Source organism: Rhinoderma darwinii, chromosome 1, assembly GCF_050947455.1.
Source record: "Rhinoderma darwinii isolate aRhiDar2 chromosome 1, aRhiDar2.hap1, whole genome shotgun sequence".
NCBI classification, from domain to species: domain Eukaryota; kingdom Metazoa; phylum Chordata; class Amphibia; order Anura; family Rhinodermatidae; genus Rhinoderma; species Rhinoderma darwinii.
In genome coordinates, this window is record NC_134687.1 from 370,431,882 (window position 1) to 370,454,270 (window position 22,389).

Genomic DNA, 22,389 nt, shown 5'->3' on the forward strand with positions numbered 1-22,389 from the left:
TTCCAGAATACACTTTCTTGTTTTCCCTGTGTCTATGGAACGCCAATAATAATTTCCTCCCCATTTGTAAGATCCTGTTTTGGCTCTTAAGCCCTTATCAGCTGCAAATAAAGCAATGAGAATCGGCTTCCTAGACTGGAAGTGTTTTCTAATACTGTTCGAAGCATACAATGGTAGCTCAAGGGACGCTGGCTGAGGGATGGACACTTTCTTTTTCATTGTAATGAGACCCTTTATTTTAAAGATGAGGAAGCAACTCGCAACATTACACATGTACAAATTCAGATACACCACAATATACATATTGAGGAGCTTCCTGGATATCAACTGCGGAAGGCTACCTAGGATTGTCCTGTAGGTCCGTAAGAATACAACTAAGTATGTAATGATTCTCTAACATATTTATATGATTAGAGCCACTAACAATTGAGGCAGAGTAAGAGTGGGAAGTGAAATTTCCCGCGGCTGTCTTCCAACGGAATATTCTGTCAATGGAGAAGATGCCCATCAGCCCTTCACGACTACCCCATCCGTTCAGAGAATTCCGAAACCACGACTTTTACCTGTATGATGAGGATGATGACGACACTACATTGCACTTTCCCATTAGGGTATGTGCACACACACTAATTACGGACGTAATTCGGGCGTTTTTGTCCCGAATTACGTCCGAAAATAGTGCCTCAATAGCGTTGACAAACCTCTGCCCATTGAAAGCAATGGGCAGACGTTTGTCTGTTCACACGAGGCGTATATTTACGCGCCGCTGTCAAATGACGGCGCGTACATAGACGCCTGCGTCAAAGAAGTGACCTGTCACTTCTTTGGCCGTAATTGGAGCCGTTATTCATTGACTCCAATGAATAGCAGCGCCAATTACGTCCGTAATGGACGTGGCGTTCAAGCGCCTGCACATGCCGGTACGGCTGAAATTACGGGGATGTTTTCAGGCTGAAACATCCCCGTAATTTCAGCCGTTACGGACGCTGTCGTGTGAACATACCCTTACTCAGATTACTGCTACTCGTAAAGGGAGCAGGTAATAGGAATATATTAAGGAATTGCTTTACATACAATTCACTGGTATGAAAGCAGCAGTTTACAAAAATGAACCTTTGCTTTAAAAAAATGTATGGAGCTACATAGAAGTTTCCTATTCAAATTCTATTACCAGAACTACTCCCTTTAAAAAGTGGTTCCAATTCCAATATTTGAGCATTGCGGCGGAGGATCAAATTCACTGTGACTTCCATTCCTAATTCCATCAGCAAAATACAAAGCACTGTTTACAGCATAGGTCCCCAAACTTTTATTTTTCTTGCAATGTTTGTCTTCTTACACCAAAAAACAAAATAGGAGAGAAAAGTGGACTAGCAAAAATTTTAACAGCAAATTATTTTTTATTTCATTTCAGCTTAGAATGCCTAAAAAATTTTGACTCAACTTGGGAATAACCCTTTAAGGCCACAATCCCACACATAGTTTTGGTGCAGTTTTTAGGGCAGTATTTTTAGCTAAACACAGAAGTGGACACAACAGAAAGGAGATGCATCAGTCTTTTCTTTATTCCGTTTTTCCTTTTGGATCCATTTCTGGCTTCGGCTTGGTGTTTGATCCTGGCCTGAAGGTACTTTTAGACTCATTTAGCAAAAATGTAAAAAACAGTCAGTTTAGTGCCGCCAATGTCCGGTTGCTCATAGCGGACATATAAACAAATTAAGTCAGATGATTCGAGATGTATCAGAATTATTTAGAGGTGTGCACTTTTACATGAAATCGGCCCAATTCTCGCCAACAGTCCTCTTTAATTTCATTGGTGCAAAATACAAAAATTTGTCCAACGTGCACCAATATAAAGAACCCGAATTCAAATCCGTTAGATGTATAAACTGTTTACATCCAATTACTAATAAATATAAAACAAAATGACCAACCAATAACTTCAGTGTGCAACATTTCAAGTGGCAGCGATATTGCACTTGTGTAAGGCCTAGTTTGACAGTATTGTAGTGCCAAATGCCTGTTCTATGGTCCTGACCCAGGAGCCAAGTATCAGTTATGCGGTGTTTTGCTTGGCATCAACTACCGGTAATATGGTTCGGACCTGTAATGTTGGGTCATCTTTGGTGCAATTGGTTTACAATATTATAAGCAGCTGCCAACAACTAGGGCGCCACAAGCGTGGGGTCTGTGCATCACAGGTGGCTCCGGTTGGAGACCACTAGTTTACACTAGGAACTGTAGCAATGCGGCATTATGGTAATAGACATTGCAGCACCATCTGTGAGGTCGACATTTAGATGGTAGGATCACGCGTCAATTTGACTATCTGCCTATGACCATTTTCTTCACATAAATTCATATGGCTATGTTGGATAAAAAATACAATTGAATGCAGATTAGCCACATTGATTGTGCACATACTTAAGATGTATCCCTGTATTCACAAAGCAATGGGTAGCCTGTTGGCTTTGACAAAAACTGGTTTTCAGGGAAAACTACATTCAGGCATTGAATCCATCTCATCATGAGCTACTTACATTATAATGCTTGGGATGTTTTTATTATTTCACTGTATTTCCATCTAAGTTAAATCCGCTACCCACCCACTGTGTCATCCACTAGTTATCCATTGTGAGAGCTGTAGAGCCCCTTTCTCCCTCCTCTTTACCCTCTACTAAGTTGAAACAGAATGGGATGATGGGGGAGCTCTACATTTCCTCTACACAGAAACTAATGGGTTAGCACCAGCTGCTTCCTACCTCTTGTGGGAATGTCTTTCTCACCTACCTAAGCACGTACGCACATGGACATTACAGTAGACTCTCTAATATAGAACAAGGAAAAGCACACACTTTTCTTTCAATATGTTTTTGAAATATGTCCCTTCCCTATTTTATTGCTAAGAATGGGATTGGATCTTCTCTATGAAGAGCGGAAAACCTTTCAAAAAGAAAACATGTCCCTCTTTTTATTTTCCGTTATCTATTGTATTTGTGACAAAACGTATGGTGGTAACATCGGCTGAATTAAATGGCTGTATAAATGACAAATAAGGCGTGCTCCCATGTTCATGAATACACAGCATTAATGTGTGTTGTCTTGCATTATAAATCTTTTTCGAATACCCTATTAGGGAATGTTGAGTTAAAGGGGTGTTCCCTTCCTGGACATTTATGGCACATCCACATGTACGATAGATGTGCACCTATCTCTGTGGATATTTCACAAGTGTCCAAGATGAGACTACCCCTTTAATGGATGCAGCAGAGAGCGTCTACAAAGAGCGTCTCTCCCTCTTGAAGACCCAACATGTTCATGCATTACATTGATTTCAATGAGAGACAGGGTAATGCTTCATTTCCTCTGGTTGATGTACTGCATGGAAATTAAACAGTTCCTCCACAGATTACAGCAGATCCCTGGCAATCACAGAAGCGGTCTATGATCGGCTCAGCATTCGAGGATCCTTCTAATATAAAGGAATTGTCCAAAGTGGACAACCCACTCAAAGAAATCATTAAGCAACTCTGCTGCTGTTATATTCTAGTAGTCTTTTCTTTCAGCTTACTGCACATTAAGGCCCCATGCACACGACCGTAAAAAACCTCAGTTTTTGCGGACCGCAATTGCGGTCCGCAAAAACTGAGCCATTCACTTTCATTGAACACTGACACCTTTCCGTAGCACTACGGAAGGGTGTCAGTGCCGTGGAAATGTTCCGGGAATTATGGAACATGTCCGTTCTTTCGCATTTTGCGGGCCGTGCTCCCATACTTTGTATGGGAGCACGGCCCGAAAATGCTGCTGTCAGTCAGCGGCCGGCCGTGCCCGCAATCGCGGGCCGTGATTGTGGGCACGGTCGTGTGCATGGGGCCTAAGGCAAAGGCTACACAGTGCAGCAAAGTCGCGCTCACAATGTGACTTATTCACATGTCCGCAACTTTACAACTATCGCAAAGTTCCAACATGGTTAGAGTGTTTGCGATACGTGTAGCTTGTACTTTTTTCAATAGAGAATAATAGATGTTGCATTAGGACCTTACCACATCTTTTAGTCACCTTAGATTCGTAGCCCAATATGTTCACGAGCTTCACGGGATGTTTGGTGAGCAAAATGCATTCTCCCTTAAATTCATAAAACTTTTTAAATTACATCATTAATGTGTGCCGGTGCCTGGTTCATTTTTAATTGTTGTACGTAGCATTGTTTAGCTCTTTTTAGGTATATTATGGTCTATCTTAAGCCAGTTTTTTTTTTCCTTTGGTCTACAATTGCAATTTAAACTTAAAAGTAACCTGAAAACACTGAACTTCCTGTTCACAAAGGTGTCTTCTTTTACAGCGTGAGGTGTGAAGAGGGATTAACTGTAAATTGAGCGTGTTAGTGTTAATATGTCTGTGATCTGTAGTTAATTATCTATGTTTGTCTCCAATGATCCTGGTGTTTGTTCGTATTACTGTCATCACAACTCCACACATACCATACTCCTAGGTTCACACTGACCATTTTTGGGGCATTTTCCACTTTTTTTTTGTCTTTTAAATAAAAAAAAAAACAGCCACCGGACATTTAGTACATGGACAAGTACATGGAGAAAAACGATTTTCCATTCACACACACAATGGCTCACATTTGCTAAGACTTGTGCCAAATTAATTAAAAGACGCATGTCTCGTAATTAAGTTGGCGCTTTTTAAACTGACAGAAAATAAAATACCTGCCTGCGTTTTTCGTAATAAATGGGGTGTAACTGTCTTCTTGGAGACCGCGGTAACTTTTCTCGACAAGTTCAATGAGAAAAGTCACAGTTGAAAATTTGTTACACGTCATCTGATACGGCATAAAAAAAGTGTAAAGAAAAATATTTTTTAAAAAAGGTTTCTTCGTTTTATTTCGGAGCGTGATATTTGAATTGTATCTGTTCTAGCAGTGCTGATATATTCCTTATAACCTCAATTGGGAAAACCACAATGTTAAAAAAAAATTAAAAAAGGTGTAAAATTGTTTTATTTGCTTGTGCACAAATGCGGCAATATTTGCTTTAAAATGCTCACCAAAAACCGCATGTTGTGATTTTAGTATGGCCATTAGTAGTGCAGTTTACAACTGCTTTCTCCCATGTGAACCAGAGCTTGCTTATTTTAAGCATAATTAAATTTTCAAACAATTGTCGTCGGAGGGGGGGGGGGGGGGTCTATATTAAGATTTGTGATAAACAAGCTGGCTGGAGTAACATGCGTCACATTTATTAAGCGGTTAACACCTCTTAATAAATGTGTTGCATCTTATGGCTGGCCGGGCCCAATGCACATAGAATAAAATATAAAAAATACTCACTGTTACACTTCTCCCCTCGCGGAGCGGTGACTACATTTGTTTTTCTTTTTGATTGTCTGATAGGAAAGTGGGGGGCATAGGTGTAGTCTGATGTTCTGTATATGTGTCCATGTATGGAACCTAGCCCTAGTTGTTCCTCATTATCAATTATTTCCAAACTTCCCAAAAGGTAATAAAACGGTTTACAAAAATCTTAATTTTTCCGAAACAGAGCGTTATTATCTCCATGAGTTCTCGGACAAAGATTTTCTCACCTCCCATGCCGCCATTCTCCGCTCACTCTGGTGATTTTAGTCTTGTTGGCGGTTTATTACTGTACTATTGAAAGAGAATGGGTAGCTCTGCGGGGTTTCTAAAACATTTTAGATAATTAAAATATATTAAGAAAATGCTATAAGTACAACTCCACTTGCTGAAGTGCAAGACCGAAACGTGTTACCTGTCGCTGAGCTCTGTGTTGTGGTTCTGCCTCACCGGGTATCGAAGTGCTATATGTTGTAATACATTCTATGATAGAAATAGCTTAGTGGATGTAGAAGAAAAACATAGCACCAAAAGGTGCTGAGGATCCATCTGTGAAATGTCCGATTTGTGTTTTTTGAGGAAATGATTTTTGTTTATTTAACAGAAACCTATTTAGATAGCAGTTCTCTCGTCACTTGGAAATGAATTTGTGAGTACACGTCACTATTTAGTCTAACGCCCAACAGATTAAAGGACATCATTGCTTCAGATGAAGTGTAATGGGGGGCAATATTTTCTCACTAAGAAAAATCTTCCTATAATACATCTAACAAGTACATAGAATGAGGGTGTGAACTACTGTCACAACAAGTCAATGGACGGTCTTTTCCAAAACCCTATTGATCCTTTACAGTTCCTTAAGTGGATCTTATACGGTACTAAAAGCAACAGCTCCACTTCCTTGCAGTAAATTCACACATACGTTAGAAGGTATGGGGAAAAACAGCTGGATCTTCATGGGGGATCCCAAGAGAAACAGAAGTGAAAATTCATCTCGTCTTTTACTTGTGAACAACTTTTTCAATATGGGTGCATTCACGCGGTGCGGTTTTGCAGTGTGGCCGAATAACGCATTGCAAAAATGCATGTGGTTTTGCAGTTAGCACGGAAACCGCAGTAAAATCACATGCGTTTTTTCAGTGCCGTTTTCGGCCACATGGCAAAAGACTTGGCAAAACCACACCTTGGTTCATTGTGTAGTGTATATTGTGTAGCATATGTGAAAATGATATGATCCGTGTGATAACGGCGATTATTCTGTGAAGATGTGTTGGGTATTGGGGACTGTTCAGTGTATAGGTGTGTAGTCAGTGTTATTGTGCTGGTTGTTCTTTATTTAGGTGTGTTTCATTGTGTTGGTTAACTTCTGTGTGTATGTGTGTTGTCAGTGTGACAACCTGTGAAGATGTCAGAGCCCATTACAATCTGGGTAAGCTGACTTTGAGGTAGAAAAGGATCCGCTGGGACTCTGTCGTGTGTGTATGTGTGTGCATCAAAGCGACAACGCACATACACACTGAATAGTCACCCAACACACTAACAACACGTGCACCTGGAAACGTCACAACAGCTGCACTGACAACACACATACACAGCCAACCTAATCACACATTCACACAGTTCTGTGTGTTAGTTGTTAGTATGATTAGGCTGGCTGTTCTTTGTATATGTGTGTTGTTCTGACGTGTGTTTTCAGTGCATTGGTCGGCTGTTATTCACGACCGAAATAGTGTGCTATTTGTGTGGTCGCACAAGACACATCACCTGTCATCACTGAGACCACGAGGGCATCAATTGAAGGCACTGCACAGGGTGCCGACCAACCTGTTGTTCTGTGAGTATGTGTGTTGTGAATGTTGTGGGACTGTTCTGTGTGCATGTGTCAGTGATCAGCTCTTTAGTCGATCAGTTCCGTCATGGTAAACCTATTTGGAATCCCTGATAGACATTGCTCTGCATTTTTCCATTGTTTGATTGTAGTTACTGTTAGATATCTGAAACATGTTGAACCTGATCACTTCAATTGAATGTATTTCCACACCACCAGGGATTTTTCATTGTAACAAATCCTATCTCTGTCGTATCCCCCTACAGAATGGGTCACAGACTCTAATCTCTGAGCTCCAGTTAATTTGCGTAAATTAATATTCTGATGTTTTCCACAGAGCATAGTCACTGTTACATTTGAGGTCTTTGGAAGTGTAATTGAAGAAAATCTCCATTTATTTATACAGGTAAATTCCAAAAATGCACCAAAAGAAATTAGCTTTTTCTTTTAAAAAAAAATTATATTATTATTGTGTTTGTTTTGACTTTATAGAATTTGCTTTGGGAGAAAAATGTTAAAAACAGAAATGGTGTTCCCATGGAGGTGATCAGATTAAAGGTAGGTCACTCAGGTCACTTGATAAAGGGGATGACAAAGGGGCTACAAAAATGTAAATAACACATAGAACATGGTGTATACACACACACACACACACACACACGTTTTCTTCCCCTCCTTATCAAATTGCAGGGGTCCAAGAAGCTGCGATATGAGGGGCTGTATTGTAGTGGTCTCATTGTAGGGCTGTTCTAGCATTCTTGTGCTTTTCTTTCCCTTCACTAACAAAATAATGGCAATGCAAAGCTAGAGGGGTTTTCAGGAGTTTCAAAGGAAAACTTTTATTCACCTCCATATTTTCTACATACTGGTATAGGTTATATAGAGCGTTGACCAAAATACATTATTAGTACACATACTATATTTGTACGTTTCTTTATGTCTTATTTCCTGCTCATTTATATAGAAAAAAGTGAAACTTCCAGAAAACTCCTTTAAAGAGTCAAAGGTTTTTAATATTTTTTTTGACCCTGCAGAGCTTGGTAAATAAATACATATATAATCTGAGGCTATGTCTGTCTTCACTAAACTCTCCCTTTCTTGATGCTGCATGTAAATATTGCAGCCGCAGATCAGCCCTTATCGGTCTCCTTGCCCACAATGTCAAAAAGATCTGGTACTATACTTATACAGTACCGGATCTATTCCTATTAAGATAGTAATATAGCCGATATAGCCGCTGTGTGGGGGGCAATCACGTACGGGCCGAGCCATAGCTGCACTTTTTACATGCAGTCGCAGCCAGCAGGGGGAGCTTCTAGAAAATAAAGGGAGCTCATTTTTTTTTATGCAACTAAATTAGAAAGTTCATTTAGTTGTAGCAACATAAGCATTTTGGGCTATCCTAAAAAGCAATAGTATATAGAAATAATGCACACACTCTGTACATGTTTCTTTAAATCTGGTTTGGATGTTTGTAAAATCTGCTGTATCTGAACAGGGTTTGGTGGCAATAGACAATAAGAACCAGCAGGTGATTGTACAAGGGGTTCATGAGCTATACGACCTTGAAGAGACACACGTGATCTGGGAAGGAGAAAGACTAAATCGCATGGTGTTTATAGGTAAGTGAATTGTTACTTCTCATTACTTTGCGAGCCAAAAACCTACAGTGTCACTAATTTTGTAGGGTAGACGACATTTTTAGTTTATTCTCTAGACCATTGTAGCTTGTAGTTGTGACTGGTTGGCCAATATTCCATATTAACTTATAGTTGTACAGAAAGTGAGAGCGCCCAGCCCGCAACTATTAAGGAGGAAATGTGGTAGGACTGTTTTAGTAACATAGCGTAACCAAAAATTAGTAAGCCATGTAGGTAATATTTTTTAAAAAAATGAATAAAGTTCCCAGCAGACATCTTTTATGGAAACCTTCTGGATAAGTGAGTTTGCACTAAAAATGTAGTTTGTGACTAATAGACATTTACAGATGTACACAGGGGCATGCTTAATGTCAACCTACACTGATTTATGTTAGTAAGGTCCCTGATAGATCCCTAGTAATACAGCAAGGAAGCTGTAGCGAAGTCTTGCGGGATTCCGGAATTCAGGCTTTATGTTATCATGAATATTATCACTGAAAACATCCTATTTTTTTTTTAGGTAGACATTTGGATAAAGACATTCTCAAACAGCTTTTTGAATCTGCCCTGAAAAGTTGACACTCCCGTTCCTTTAGATGATGGCGCATTGTTAAGTGATGGAGCAGACTGGTCTTTTCTCCTAAAATGTGTTCATGCCGTTCTGGTTACTATTGTTTAGACACAGTGCCACATTTTATCACTAGATATCTAATGTATTGTTAATATGAAATGAAATAAGCAATAAAAGTTATTTTCCGTTTACTGAGAACTCTTGACAGGCGGTGGTTACTGATGTGCTTATGGATGTTTCCATGGCAGGAAGATGCTATATTCAATATTCAGTACCAACTAAGCACTGTGAGGCCTTTTTTAGGACAAGCCTCATGCCGAGATTGGGTTTATTTTTTTCATGGATAATATCTGTTCCAAAATCAACACACTAATTATGGTTTCAGTAAAGGATGGTTTCACTTTTCTCATTATTTACCGTTTGCCTTTGGTATGGAGGTACTGTACATGGGCTACTTTAATAGGGAATTGCATTATCTGTTACAAGCAGGAGCAATCGGCTTCTAGAAAATGGAAACCGCGGGGAAATCAAATACATACTGCTTTACACTGTCTATAACCTCTCCGGTCACTCAAAATTTTGTCTTCAATAACATAGACACAGAGAAGGGCAGAATAGTGGGGCTCATGTTGCAGTCCCTGTCTCAGCATGTGTGAAATAGACATATAAACATAAAGGTGATGTAATTGAACCTAAAAAAACAATAAACTGTGCTTGAAAAATGTATAAGGGTGTAGTCACACGGTGCATTATCGTGGTTTGTGAATATAAAACAAAAACAAAATCACAGCTATGCCATTTCCTTCTGTGAAAAAACTACCTTAACCCCTTAATGCATGTACGTGACAGCCGTTAACGGGTTGTATGGAGCAGGCTCACAGGCTGATGTCTGTATGTTACAGCCAACACCATAGATGTAAAGAGAGTCCTCCAGGGCTGTCAAAATAATAATAATGCCTGTTAGGGCATATCATAGGTATGCCCTAAGGCCCCATGCACATGACCGTAGATTTTATCCGTAATTACAGACCGTAATTATGGATGAAATTGCGGACCCATTCATTTCTATGGGCCACGGACACCTCTCCATATAGTTACGGATGGGTGTCCGTGCCGTGGAAATGTACCATAAATTATGGAACATGTCCTACTCTTGTCCGCAATTGCGGCACGGACTCCCCCATAGAAGTCTATGGGGGAATCAAAATTGCGAATGGCTATGGAGGTGCATCCGTAGCCATCCAAAATTGCGAATTTGTTGCTAAGCGACACAAGGGGATTTCCCAAAGTGCAGGCCACACGCCAGAAACAACAGCACTTCAGGCAACATGTCTCTCACAAGTGGAGCAGCTCGTTTTGGCCATCCAGGATCGCCCAGTCATATGGGACAAATGTCTTGAAGATTATAAAGACACAATTCTGAAGGAGAAGGCCTGGTTTGAAGTGGTCAAAGACCTTCACCCAGAGGAGTGGGATACAGCCTCCAAAAAACAGCGGAGCAAGTTCTGTAAGTTTACACCCCAGCCAAACTTTATGACCTTCACAACCCTCACACCCTCTAATTAGTTTTTAATTGTAATCGTATATTTTTTTTCTATAGGCAACAATGCAACATTTCGGTGGAATACCTGCAGAGACCAGTTCAGAAGGGAGCTTATGTCAAAGGGCCGCAGTGGGGATGGTGTCGGAAGAAGAAGCCATATCTCTATATAGAGCAACTGCGCTTCTTAACCCCTTCCCGTCGTAAGCAACTTTCAGATTTTCGTTTTTTCTTCCCCACCTTCCAAAAGCCATAACTTTTTTTATTTTTCCGTCGATATAGTCCTATGAGGGCTTGATTTTTGCTTGATGAGTTGTATTTTTTTTTAGCACCATTTATTGTGCCATATAATGTACTAGGAAACGGGGAAAAAATAATTTGTGGGGTAGAAAATGAAAAAAAAACAATTCCTCCAATGTTTTTTGCGCTTCGTTTTTACGGAATTTACTGTGAAATTAAAACCACATGTTAACTTTATTCTGCGGGTCAATACGATTATGGCGATACCAAATGTATAGTTTTTTCTATGTTTTACTACATTTACAAGGAAAAAACGAAGTGTAAAAAATAAAATGTATTTTGTTTTTGCCATATTCTGAGAGCCATAACTTTTTTTATTTTTCGTTGATTAAGTGGTATGAGGGCTTATTTTTTGCAGGATAAGCTGTAGTTTTTAATGCTACCATTATGGGGTACATGCGAGCTTTTGATCACTTTTTTTATTCCATTTTTTGTGTGAGATTAGGTGTCCAAAAAAATAGCGATTCTGGCGTTAAAATCTTAATTTTTTTTACAGAGTACACCATGCGGGTTAAATAATGATATATTGTAATAGTTCAGACTTTTACGGATGCAGCGATACCAATTATGTTTATTTATTCCTTTTTTTACAATGCTCTAGGGGGAAAATGGAAAAGGTTTTTTTTTTAAACTTTTAATATTTTTATTTTTATTACATAAAAAAACAAAACTTTATTGTACTAATTTTTACTTGTTTTATTAGTCCCCCTAGGGGACTTTAACCAGCGATAAGGTATTGCAGTATATCGTCTTTCTGACAGGCTTCTATTAACCCCTTCAGGACCGAGCTCATTTTGACCTTCAGGACCAGCCCCATTTTTTCAAATCTGACATGTGTTACTTTATGTGGTAATAACTCTGGAATGCTTTTGCCTATCTAAGCGATTCTGAGATTGTTTTCTCGTGACATATTGTACTTTATGCTAGTGGAAAAATTTGGTCAATAAATGCTTATTTGTGAAAAACACCAAAATTTAGAGAAAGGGAAAAGCAAGTTTTTTAATTATTTTTTTTATGGCGGTCACCGTGCGGGATAAATTACATTATATGTTTATAGTTCAGGACGTTACGGACGCAGCGATACCAATTATGCATAGTTTATTTATTTTTTTCATTTTTTTCCCAATAATAAAAGGACTTTATAAGGGAAAAAAGGCAATTTTTAAATGTTATTATTTTGACATTTTACTTTTGTACATTTTTTGTAACTTTTTTTTTTTTTTTTAGTCCTTCTAGGGACTTGAAGATCCAATTGTTGGATCGTTGTTATAATACCCTGCAATTCTTATGAATTGCAGGGTATTATACCTGTCAGTTTCACACTGAGAGGAGGCATATTAGGTCCTGCCTCTGGCAGGACGTAATCGCCTTCAATAAATGGCAGACCCGAAGCCTTTGTTAGGCTTCCGGTTGGCATAGCAATCGCCCCCCGCAACAATCGGCCCCCGCAATCGCGTAGCGGGTTCCGATGTTGCCATAACAACTTAAATGCGGCAGTCACTATTGCCTGCCGCAATTAAGGGGTTAATCAGTTCGGATCACCACTGTGATCCGACCCAATGTTTTCCCCCAGTACCAAGGCTGCTAGTAACAGCCTGTACTGGGAGATGCCGGGCTGCGGGGAGCGTCTGTGTTAGGAGCACACGTAGATTAACGGGCTGCAGGCACAAGGACCAGCTCTGTAGCCCGTTAATCTACGTGGGGTGGTCGGGAAGAGGTTAAGCTTAATAGGAGCACAAAGATGGCGGACCTGGGGTTCCTTCATTAGGCCCCCATAACAACCATCGCGGGGGGGGGGGGCCGCGATAAGCTGCTAGAGGGGGTGGCCCCCTCTTTCTAACGATTTAAATGCCGCGGTCGCAATTGACCGTGGCATTTAACGGGTTAAATGAGCGGGATCGCGCTCGAGCGCAATCCCGCTAGTTACTGTGAAGTATCGACTGTAACATACAGCCGACACCCGCATCGTATAGAGCGGCCCACTACGTGAGCCCGTTCCATACTTCCCCTACCCGGCTGTGTGACGTAGCCATATGTCAAATGTCGGGAAGGGGTTAAAAGACGTTATGGCTATTGGGCCGTAAATATAAATGCATAGTTTTAATAATTGTTTGGTTCTTTGTGACACATAGGGCTATGCTATGTTGCACAGATACCTGTGCGACATCGCATACTTCCATGTGTTGCACAATTCTACTTAGCTAGGTTTGTATGTAGGGCTCATGTGGGCACATGGGGCTAGGCTATGTTATACAGATACCTGTGCGACATCACATACTTCCACGCGTCACACAATTCTACGTAGCTAGGTGTACATGTAGAGCTCATATTGGTGTGTATCAAGGAATATTTTAAAAATTATTTATAAGGTATTCATTTTCCCTGTTTTCTATCCTAGAACTAGAGACCACCATGAGAGGAAGACTCGTATGAGACTCAGATAGAGTCTCCAGATGTAGGATCCTTCCAAGCTATGCTCGATCCAGTAGCACAGGACCCAGAAGGCCCAGTTGACCCTCCTTTGGAACGGCGACCGTTGAGATCAAGAGGGTGTGGTCGTGCAGAGGCGGACACTAGGGCCATGAGGGACTCCCAGGTGCGGGCGCATTTGACAAGGCGCCAACAGGAGAGCATGGAGGACACATTTGCCCTAACTTTGGCAACACATTTGAAGCAGGTGCCCCAGGAACGCCTATTCAAATGCGAGTTTGCAATTCTGGGGGTGATGGAGGTGTTTGCCAACAGTGCTTCACCGATGGAACTCTGTAATGCGATAGAGTTCCATCGGATCAAGCTGGATGTGCAAACACCATCCCTCCTGTCAACTCCACCACCGATGTCTCCTCAATATAGGGGTTACTACCAGGATCAGCCTTAGGTTGGATGGTGGCCTGTATCAGGCACTCTATTGCTGCCCTCCACAAACCTAAAATTATCCACATATATAGACACGCACATACTGGAACATATATACTTTCCGATTTAATTATTGATTAGTTCATTAGACATATTGGTTTTGTGTTGTACATATATAAAGGCACATATTTAGACAAACAGGCAAATATATATATATATATATATATATATAATACACACACAAGGTAGTAGATGTTACCTGCAGTCCTATGTAACACCACTGATAACACACAGTGATAATTCTCTGTGTACAGATAATGTAGTAGATGCTACCTGCAGTCCTATGTAACATCACAGATCACATGCCATATATTTGGATTGCACATCCGCCATACATACACGGATGGCGTTAAGAGTTCAAAGGGGTTGTCCGGGTTTACATTTTTTAAGTGGCAAAAGGAGAGGAGGGCTTTAAATAAAAAAAAGCAGCCCATACTTACCTCTCTCCTCCCAGACGTTGCTGCACTGGGGGCTCCCGTCACCTCTGTTTGTATACGGAGCGGCGACATGATGCCAACACTACATCACCACTGAGGCTATTAATTGGCTGCAGCGGTGATGTACTTTCGACGTGATGTCACTGTTATAAACAAACATATCAGAGGTGATGGGTACCCCCAGCGCAGGAGCGTCTGGGAGGAGAAAGGTAAGTATAAGTTTTTTTTTTATTGAAACGTTTCCTCCTGCCGCTTCGATGACATTTTTTAAAAATTCCTAACAACCCCTTTAACGTAATGTGAACAGATTTTAAAAAAGCAACAATTTGTAAATGTGCACTATGGAGGCACTGAATTCTCTGCCCATTTGCCATTTATTTACACTGAGTTGTGCAGTGCCACCATAGTGCCCAATAGCCACTGATTGCCGTTTAGTGTCCTTTCGTTTGGTGCCCCATTGATACCCATTTAGCACCCTTTGTCACAGAACAACAATAAAGGGGCAACAAATTTGAAATGGGCATCAAGGGGGCACTGAACACAAAGACACTAAAGGGGCAATAAGTGGCAAATGAGCACCAAGGTGGCACTGAATCCTCTGCCCATTTGCGATTATTGCCCTATTTAGACCCCCATCAGTGCTCCATTCAACCAAAGCCCACAGTCAGTGACTGACCTGCTGGGCTTCTCACAAACACTGCCCACTGGTGCTGCTGGAGCTGCCCTCGAGAAAAACGTTTCTTCACTGTCGGCACCAGCCCAGGAAACGCATAGGAAGATAGTATGTGCGGTGTCTGCTCACTGTCTTGCGTCCTGATTGATGTTGTCACGCCTTTCTCGTCATTCAGGAAGCAGGACAGGAAGAGTGAATGTTAGCGATGGAGCGGGTAGCCATTATTGAGGTCGGTGCAGATAGTGAGTGGCACCTGACCCGCTGGCACCCTGAGCAGTGGTTGCGGCACAGGGCAGGCACACTCGCTGGTGCCTCCCTATAACAGTGTGGAGACTGGCACCCTGTGAGACCGCAACCGGTTGCACGTAGCTAAGGCCGGCCATGGTTACTACAACCCATCCATGTCCCTTTACTCCCAGGATAGGGGCATGTACCAGACCCCAAGCACCTCTTATTCTACTGGGCAGTACCAATACCCACACTCCTCACAAGGACAGGCGGGGATCAGTCTGGAAGAACAGTTCATGGAGCTGTGTCACCAGAATTTGCCAAACTGTAATTTTATATTTACTTATTTTTGTTATTTAACTGGTTGCCGACACAGGACGAGAATGCTCGTCCTGAGTGGCGAGTACTTGGCGCATTAGGACGGGCATTCTCGTCCTGTGTGACAGCCGTCTGTGCGCGCGATCGAGAGCGGACCAATGGCTGTAATACACAGCCACGGCCCCACTCTGACAGGATAGAAACATTTTAACGCCGTTAACCCTTTGAATGCTGCGATGAAAGCTGATCGCGGCGTTCAAGGAGAGAGGACTGTACTTTGATCGCGTCACAGAAAATAACTGACGCGATCAAAGCCCACAACTCGTATGGCCAGACAGCCCAGGTACCATTGAAGGACCCCAGGGCTGTCTGAACATATTTCCTGTTGTTCGGGCATACTGAGGTATGCCTTAACAACTGCCTGTGTACAATCAGTACACAGGCTAATGTACTGGCATATAGATCTATGCCAGTACATTACAGTTACAAAATAAAAATTAAAATGCTAAATCCCTTTATGGGATTAAAAAAAAAGTTAAATGAATGTAAAAAAGAATTAAATGATAAATAAATAAAAAGTAAAAAAAAACCACAGAAACACACTTTTTTTATAATAAATAAACTTTTTAAAATATAAGTCCCAAAACAAGAAATAATACAGACATATTTGGTATCGCCACGACCGTAACAACCTGTACAACAAATGTATAACATTATTTATGATGATCGGTGTGTGGTGTAAAAAAAGAAATATTAAAACTGCTGCGGAACTGCTTGTTTTCTGCATTTTTGCCAAAATAAAAATGTATAGAAATTAAATGATAATGTATTTGTACCAAGAAATGGTACCTACATAAAGTACAACTCGTCCCGCAAAAAACAAAGTCTCATACAACTACGTCGTACAAAAAATAAGAGAGTTATGAGCGTCGGGATGCAAAGAGGGAAATGTAAAAAAATTGTTCTGTCCTCAAGGCCAAAATTGGCGGTGTCCTTAAGGGGTTAATATATTGTTTTGTTATCTTTATTTTTTCGTTAAAAAAAAAAAAAAAAGGTTATAAAAATGAATAACCAGTTAACGAGTTTGATTGTCTTTTGTTGTTAGATCTTTGTGTACATGTGATGTTTGCGGAATCTATGGGTATGGGTTATGTGTTATGTATGTAGAATGTATGGGTATGGGTCAATTCACACGCTACGTAAGTACTGTGGATTTTCCGCAACGGAATTTGTTGTAGAAAATCCTCAGCAGATACTGTAGCCGCAGTAGATGAAATAGAACGAATCTCATCCAGACGCTGCTTAAATATTAAGCAGAAAAAACACTCAGAAATTGACATGTGGTGCGGAATTTCATTCTACAGCATGTCAATTGTATGATCATTGAATTCAATGGGGAGGTAAAACACGCAACAAATAGCATTTGTTGCATTTTTCGCAGCGAATACACATCTCAGAAAAAAAATGAATATATATATATATATATATATATACATACATACACACATACCCTGAAGTCTGTGTTTCTTCCTCCAGGGCATCCTCCTTGGATGACGTTTCATCCCATGCGACCGCCGCTGCAGCCAATCACAGGCTGCAACGGTCTCTTGGGATGAAACGTCATCCTAAGAGGCCGGCCTGCTAGCAGACAGGCTAAATGCTGTAGTTTTATGCAGCGGACATTCAGGACAAAAAAAATGTGAGACAGTTTGGTGCGGTTTTTCCCCCGCAATTCTCTGCGGCGCACAGGGCAGATTATGCTGCTTTTTTTCAGCATATCCGCCCTGTGTGAACTCCTATGTGTTATGTACAGTGTATGTAGAATGTATGGGTATGTTGTATGTACAATCTGTTGGTTTGTGTGATGTATGCAGTCATGAATAAGTACACCACACGCAACAGAATTTTTAAAAATTATAGTTAGTTTCCTTTACTTTTTATATTAGCATCTCGTTGTTTTGCACTGTTTCTCTTATGTGTTATTTCAGGTTTCAATGTGAACCACATATTTTGTATATTTTTACTTCTCTAAGCTTTAGATTTAAATGTGTGTATGTGTATATATATTGTAAGGGAATTAGGTAGCGGGACAGTCGTCTCCTGGGGTAGACGGGCACTCGGTATCAAACACGCCAGTAAATTTCAGTCCGCACAGCAAAGATGTGGTACTACTGGCCTCAGCCAGTTTTATTTACAGGTTGTACATGAATAAAAAGAAAAACAAATAAAAGAAAACTCTATGCCTGTCCGGCACTAACTATACAGTAGGTGTCCTAACTAACACAGTGCAGGCCTAATGCCTGGCACCATAAACCATGCAGACCATACAACCTGTTATAAATGCAGTCGGTTTTGCTCTCACAAGTTCCTCTCCCAAGGCTGAGAGAGAGTGTGACTGAACTGCAGCCTTTTTAAAGGGCTATCACACCTGACTCCTGATTAATAGCTAGACAGCCCAAGACCAGGACTGTGTGGATGGAGTGGGGACCCACCCATCTCTCCCCACTCCAACAACCAGGCCCTTTTCCAGGTTTTAGATAAAACCTACTGCAGAGGGAGAACCACATTCTCTGCTGAATTTATTCCCTGGTTGTTTTCAGATAGCAGAAGACAGAAATCTTGGGGAAATATAGACCCCATCCACAACCTCTCCACATGGTCTATCACTATATATATATATATATATATATATATATATATATATATAAATATATATATATATAAAATAAGGTATTTGTTTTTATTTCTGCACAAAATACCTTTGTATTTTAAATTAAACATATAAAAAAACATTGTTAATTTTAGATCAAAACATTAATATATATATATATATATATATATATATATATATATATATATATTGACAGAAATACATTAGCTCGCAACCCATATCAAGGGTCCTCATTCTCTTGAGAGTCCCCAACTAATAACTAAAACCAGGAACAACTAGCTAAAAGCAACAGTCCAGAATCAACAATGGAAAGACAACTGTCCAAATCCAGTAGCAAAACACAAAGGTATCACAGCACCAGATAAATATAATACAGTGGGTGCAAGCCTCAACAGGACTTGATCCAGAAGTCCCTTAGTGGAATCCAAAAAAGAGAGATAAGGCAGCACATCCAAAAATGTAGGGAATTTATTCCCCCCAAAAATGAGACTTTTCAGTCCAGCAGGACCTTTCTCATGTTTGAGAAACGTCCTGCTGGACCGAAACGTCACATTTTTGGGTGAATAACTGTCCAAATCCAACTATCTACCGCTGTGGATTGCATCTATCTGCCATGTTAGCCCGCCCCAGCGGAGGACACAAAGTAGTCCGCATAGAATTCCAAAGTCAACAGTCCAGCTGCTCCTGGTCTTCCATGCATGGAGTTGTCCACAGGGATGGTAGAAGTGGTAGGAAACTGTTCCAGGCCACTGTCTTGTGCAGGCTCATAAATGACATGGCAGCAATGGGCACAGGGGACAACTACGGTTATACTACCTGTAGCAGGGTGTGACATGGAAGCAATGGGGACAGGGGACAACTACGGTTATACTACCTGTAGTAGGGTGACATGGTGGGAATGGGCATTGGGGACAAGTGCATTTATACTGGCTGTAACAGGGTGACATGGTGGAAAGGGGCAAAAGGGACATTATGTTTTCCTACCTGAGGGTGAGGATGAGCCGGTCCTCTGGAGAGATGCATCGTCGCATGTTGGTGTCCTGGGAGGTGATCCCAGAACGGAGGTGAGACAGCAGACGGTCAAAGCTGGAGATCGACATGCAGCAGAAGTTGTGAAACGTAGGGTGCTGCCACAGGTTAGCATGGAGAGTATGGAAATGCTCGTTCCTTGGCCGTTGGGAGGCAATGGGGTGAACCCAGTACCTCCTTCTCTTCCTCTTTGGTTCTTCTTCCAGCATAGCTTGCAATCCGAATCGCCCTGAGAGAAGCCAGTCCAGAAGAGCTTGATCCACACGTCTGTAGGGCATCCTTGCAACGAAAGAAATGCCAGAAATCAAATCTATATCAGCCGAAAAATCAAACATCGCTCTCACAAAGCACAAATGCCAGAGAAAATGGCGCCAGAACGATCATGTGACCTTTTTAAGGGGTTGGGACATGTTTGTGGCATCATTTGCAGCCTCCCTCTTTTTTGAGAATCTATATATATGGATGCATTACAGATGCACTATGGACCGTATTTGCTGACAGTGCCGTATATCCGTTTGCTGTGCGTGATTTTCACACACCCATTGACTTCAGTGGGCGCGTAGGTGCTTGAAAAACGCACCAATATAGCACATGCAGTGAGTTTTACGCAACGGACACACACTGCGTGAAAACTCCTGCATGTCTGAATAGCCCCATTGAAATGAATTAGTCAGTATGCTGTGCGTGATTTTTACGCACAGCACACGGACGAGTTTTACGCTCATCTGAATGAGCCCTTACTTTTTACATATCTAGATAGCAAAAGAAAAATCTACAATGAAGATGAGTTTTAAAAAATTATTTTTACTGAATAAAAGTTAACAGTAAAAAAAATATAGACATATTTGATATTTTTATATTCCTAGCAACCCCTACAATAAATGTATCGTGTCGGTAAAGGTGACCGTTAAACAACGTAAAAAAAAGTTTTATGTTTAAAGAGGCTCTGTCACCACATTATATATTATTTTTTGGATTTCCACATTATAAGTGGCCTATCTCCTACATAAGGAGATCAGCGCTATAATGTAGGTGACAGCATTGGTTTTTATTTTAAAAAATGATCTCTTTTCACCATGTTATTAGCGATTTTAGCTTTATGCTAATGAGTTTCTCAATGGACAACTGGGCGTGTTTTACTATTGACCAAGTGGGCGTTGTACAGAGGAGTGTATGACGCTGACCAATCAGCGTCACACACTTCTCTCCATTCATTTAGTCATCGCATAGGGATCCTTTTAGATCACTATGTGCTGTCTTAGGGCTGATTCAGATGAACGTGAAGGGGGGCGCATGCGCGCAGCTGAACATGGTGGACGCGTTCTAACCAGGCTCCGCACCTCGTGAAGGCATTCCAGCATATATATCGCTAACAGCAGACATCGAGACCCATAAAAGAAAGGAGAAGTACCTTAGAGGTTCGGGCATCCACCTATGGCCAGAGGGAGTGGAAGAAGGGGTAAGCAAACCCAGGCTCAGAGGTCCGTGGCAGATATGCTGATGGCGGCGCCGAACATGGCGGAGCAAGGCCTGCTGCAGCAGCAGCAGGTGACACAGATAGAATCCAGCACGTCGGTGTTATCACAGGATTATCCTGTGCTCCTGTGGGAAAATAGCAGCACATCACTATTGCAGGCACAGGAGGATTTACAAGGAGAGGGCCCGATCCCAGACCTGGGACTGCCGCAATCAGAGCCCGCTCACGTGTCACAGCACTCGCCCATGCCGCCGGCCATTACTTCCGGATTGACAGAGGACGCCATCTTTTCCTGCATATCAAGAGCTATGCAAGCTCAGATGGGGGAAATAAGCTCCAAGATAGCCGCTGTACACCAAGATTTACACAAAGTGGGGGCGCATATGCAGGCTATTGAGACCAAAATGACCTCCGTCACTGCAAGAGTTAACCAGAATACTAGATTTATGGAGGATCTGCAGGAGCAATTGGAGGAGGCGAACACCAGAATTGAGGACCTGGAAAATCGATCCCGACGCTATAACTTCAGGATCAGAGGGGTCCCGGAATCTCAGACGGAGGTACCGGTGGTGGTTCGTATGCTACTCACTACCTTGATACCTGATATATCGGAATCACATATGGAAATTGACCGGGCCCATAGAGCATTGACGGCCATGAGGAGGGATGGACTTCCCAGAGATATTATAGTGAAACTCCACTATTATTCGATTAAGGAGAAGGTGATGGAAAGAGCCAGGAAGCTTCCGGTGATCACCATTTGTAATACAGCGGTTCAGATATTTGCTGATTTGGCTCCCCAAACCATTCAAAAAAGGCGGATGCTTCGCCCTATCCTGCAGACCCTCAAACACCATGCTATCCCATACCGGTGGGCATTCCCATTCCGTCTCCTTTTCATGCGCAATAACAGGCAATATGGCTTCTCTACGCTACAGGAGGGAGAGGATCTGCTGAGGGACTTACATATTCTACCACCCCAGGATAAGTCTAGCTCCTCCCGACTCCCCATACAGGATCCCCCGTTGTCACCAATATGGCGCACCCAAGGAGGCCGTCCAGAGTTACCTCGGGAACAGAGGGTGGAATCTCGTCGGCAACAATTGAATCCGACATGACGGAAAGGAGGCCGAATATAGAAGCAGATAGTTTCTTTTTCTTTCTTTTTCTTTATTCTTCATATCGGCCGGAGATGTCTTCAAGCAGCACTGATGCTGAGTTTCAGCCGGATACCGCCAGTTGCAGTTCTCAGCGGACTGGGAGCCGGGGATCCATACGTTGGGGTGGATGAGGGGATTTCTTTTGTTTCTCTGGACTCCCACTTATAGTAATGAAAATTTGTTTATAAGCTGACCCGAAAAAAGGCGAGGAAGGTTCTTGATGGGTCAAGGTCGCA

General features: G+C 41.6%; 1 protein-coding gene across 4 annotated transcripts in view; it reads left to right on the plus strand.

Moving 5' to 3' along the window:
* The window catches only part of LOC142652216 (zinc-regulated GTPase metalloprotein activator 1B-like), an 88,833-nt gene extending 79,231 nt beyond the window's left edge, over positions 1-9,602 (plus strand). For all 4 annotated transcript variants that reach the window (XM_075827826.1, XM_075827835.1, XM_075827816.1 and 1 more), the window contains exons 13-16: positions 7,531-7,599; positions 7,686-7,751; positions 8,692-8,815; positions 9,354-9,602. In XM_075827826.1, the coding sequence (XP_075683941.1) occupies positions 7,531-7,599; positions 7,686-7,751; positions 8,692-8,815; positions 9,354-9,412 (318 nt within the window). In that variant the 3' untranslated portion in view covers positions 9,413-9,602. The remainder of the gene's footprint in view (positions 1-7,530; positions 7,600-7,685; positions 7,752-8,691; positions 8,816-9,353) is intronic.
* Positions 9,603-22,389: the final 12,787 nt, after the last annotated feature.